The 3,205-nt window shown below is 39.8% G+C and overlaps 1 protein-coding gene across 1 annotated transcript; it reads right to left on the bottom strand.

Annotated features, from left to right (window-relative positions):
• Nucleotides 1-417: 417 nt before the first annotated feature.
• Nucleotides 418-2,386, bottom strand: LOC137365660 (probable G-protein coupled receptor 139). Its single transcript, XM_068028027.1, has 2 exons — nucleotides 2,290-2,386; nucleotides 418-1,322 (listed from the first exon to the last, which is right to left on the bottom strand). Exons 1-2 carry the CDS (start codon nucleotides 2,384-2,386, stop codon nucleotides 418-420), a joined length of 1,002 nt encoding a protein of 333 aa, XP_067884128.1.
• Between the last annotated feature and the right edge of the window lie 819 nt (nucleotides 2,387-3,205).

Below are 3,205 nucleotides of genomic sequence, written 5' to 3'. Positions count from 1 at the left end.
GTTTCCGGCTCGCGGGTGCACTGTGGTGCGGGGTGGCAATGGGGTTTCAAGGACGTGGATGTGACCGGGTTACTGGTTATTCAGTGCAGAAAAAATACTTTTCTTATCTATTGATCCCAGTGATGGTGGAGAAATCAATAACCTTCGCACTCTTCCTTTTTTCCTGCTGCCTTTACATTTTTCCTGATCCTGTCCTGGCTTTCAAATCATGTTACTTCAAAATAAAGCAAAGGTCAGAGAAAATTTTCAGCACTGAGGTACTGAAGATTCCTGGCAATGTGAGCTAATGGTGCATTTGGAAGGAAAAAAAAAACACATTAAATGTTCATTCCCCAAGTACCCCTGGATTTGACTCTGGTACAATTGTGTAAAGCAGGCTTCGGCTGAAAATTCATCCGTCGATACTGTGAGATCTTCTCATCGGATTAATTTGACCATCATTGTGAAAGGATATTTCACTCCATTTCTCAACTCCTGTCTGAATATTCTTTGGGTCACTGCATAAATAAACGTGTTCGTGCAACAACTCAAGAGCTGGAGCATGAAACCTATTTCCTGAACAAATGTGGGCAGAGAAACTGTAACCATATACGAAAGAAAGTATTCCAATCGTTTCAAAATGGAGCACATCATAAACACCACCCATAACAGTACGAAATTCCCCGATATAACGAACAGTAAAATCATGGATTTTCTTCGGTTCGCCATCTCTGGGTCCATGGGACTCTCCCCACTGCTCCGATTCCGGAACCGCCTGCGGGCTGTATTGGCAATGAGAATGTTTTTGACCGTCAGTGCATTCAATAGTAGAATCAAAATAAATGGAATGAAAGGTGTTAAAATATGATGCATTAATTCAGTAACAGCCCAGGCCAGTGACCGACTTTCAGCTGGTGCCACGGAGCAAAACCAAGGACTGTTCGAAAGCAGATATTGAGATTGATACAGAAAGTACCAGAAAATGTTTTTCAAACAGCTTAGCACAGTCACTGTTCCGAGAACCACAGCGGCTGTTTTCTGTGTACAATATTTTGTTTTCAGCTTCTGACAACAAATGGCTACAAATCGATCAAAGGAGAAAGTGACGGTAAACCAGACAGAACAGTCTGTGGCGGCATAAAGCAGGCCGGCGTGGATATCACAAACTCTAACGTAATACAGAAAAGTAAACTGTTCCCGATAAACAATTGGAATCTGCCTTAGGATCAGATCGAGAATAACGACCAACAGATCCGCCACTGCCATGGAAACCAGATAGTAGGTGACACATTTGGAGAGACCGCACATTCCCCGAGACAGGATCACAATCGTCACCACGTTAACTGTACGCAAGAAAATAATGGGAAATTATTCATCAAACACCTGAATAAGAGCAGTCCGATGTGTCTCTCGTGAAATAACAGAACAGGATGTGGAATATGTCTATTCACGTCCGTCACCATAAACTGAAATTCGGAAAGACAGATGATGGAATCTATGAGCTAACCTGTGACAGAACATCCTGCATATGGAATTTTTAATCAGAGTAATCAGCAATGAATCAGCAGTTAAATGATGCAACGGGTTCGAATAAAACAAGGTGAAAACAGCAACTGTATTTTGATTAAATAAAAAGAGGGAAAAAATCTGGAACTGCATTTTCATCTGAACACATGAGCGTGGTTATGATGTTCAGCCAGTTGGACGTGTTTCGCCATTCAATTAGCTCCCAGTTGATCTGTATATGAACTCCATCTGCACATCTCGGATCCATGATCCGACAGAAAAACTACCAATATGAGGTTTGAAACATTCAATTCACCTCGTCTGAACCGCTTTGTAGGGGGAATTTTTCCAGATTTCCACTGAGCATTGAATGAATAGAATCGAAATAATGACCACAATAATCATTTGGTTGCTTTCAGTGAAGAGAGTTGACATCCATGGAACACATGTCACCGTCAAATACACACGTTGAGAAAAATAAAAATTGCGTTATAAACTGATAAATGAAAGAAAAAGAGAGATAATAAATAATATCGTAGCAAAGAAAGAAAGAAAGAAAGAAAGAAAGAAAGAAAGAAAGAAAGAAAGAAAGAAAGAAAGAAAGAAAGAAAGAGAAAGGTAGAAGGAAGAACTCACATCTAAAGATACAAAAGAGAAACTCCAGTCATGAAAACACTTTACAGCCAATGAAGTACCTTTCCCATATATTCACTGCTCTAACTTAAAGATCTGGACGTGCGGAGTATGATATTACATGCTGTTAAACTCCAGTTGCTGAAGTACCAGCTCCAGGTTGTAACTTACTCGGGACACCAACTGCAGCCAAGATTGGGAAGTAAATCTTTTCTACATCATTAAGCGCCCAAAGAATTTTGAGTTTTATCAGAAAACTGAGAGACATCCCTTCTGGTAAGAGTCGTTAATACAGTATTTGCTGTTGATACTGGAAGAAATTCTCCTATTGACACATTGAGAGGATCTCCACTCTTTATCAGAGAAAACAAAAATCCATTAGGTCAGATAATTGGGTCCAATGCTGCCTGGGATTACTTACAGTCACTGAACAAACAGATGAAGTCAACACTCCAAGAATTCACTGAAGACCAGGTTAAAGCTGTATCTTCATAATCTCTTGCAAGTCCCACAATCCGAAGCAGTATTTCCACAGATGGCTTTTCTCAAAAAAAGAACGGTGAGACACTGGGTTAGCACAGTGTCATCACCCAAAAACCCAAACAAGTGTGCTCCTATTAGAGAGCAACAACTAATAAAGAACTTAAGCAAAAAGCAAAACATGACAATTTTAATATCTGAAATAATAACATTACTGCCAGTTTTCACCAGACCCTCTGTAGCTATGGTGCAACTTCCAAAACTGTCCTCTTGCTTGCTGATTTTATGCAGCATTTTTCGCTTATAATTCAGATTTCCACCTTCCACGATATTGTTTTCGCTTCAAGACTTTTAAAATATAGTTTGTTCATTTATTGTGGTTTGCTTGTTATATAAAATGAATTGCTTCAGAGAAGCATCTATTCCAGTTGATGATAGCGGTCAAAATAAGTATGTTATCCAGAAAAGAAGGAAGGAAGGAAGGGTGGAATGAAGGAGGAAGGAAGGAAGGAAGGACGGAATTTAGTCACTTTATAATGCGGGCAATATTGTTACAATTGCTGGCCACAGTTAAGTGCAGAGTCTTGGAGATGGTTGATGCGTGATT

Source organism: Heterodontus francisci, unplaced genomic scaffold (genome assembly GCF_036365525.1).
Source record: "Heterodontus francisci isolate sHetFra1 unplaced genomic scaffold, sHetFra1.hap1 HAP1_SCAFFOLD_218, whole genome shotgun sequence".
Classification (NCBI taxonomy): Eukaryota; Metazoa; Chordata; class Chondrichthyes; order Heterodontiformes; family Heterodontidae; genus Heterodontus; species Heterodontus francisci.
This window is presented reverse-complemented; position numbering and strand designations above follow the sequence as displayed.

Bases quoted from the DNA above. Each gene is read 5' to 3' on its own strand.
- LOC137365660 (XM_068028027.1), bottom strand. From the start codon at position 2,386: ATGTCTCTCAGTTTTCTGATAAAACTCAAAATTCTTTGGGCGCTTAAT. The intron at 1,323-2,289 runs GTAAGTTACAAC...TCTTGCGTACAG, and splicing joins GGCTGCAGTTGGTGTCCCGA to TTAACGTGGTGACGATTGTG.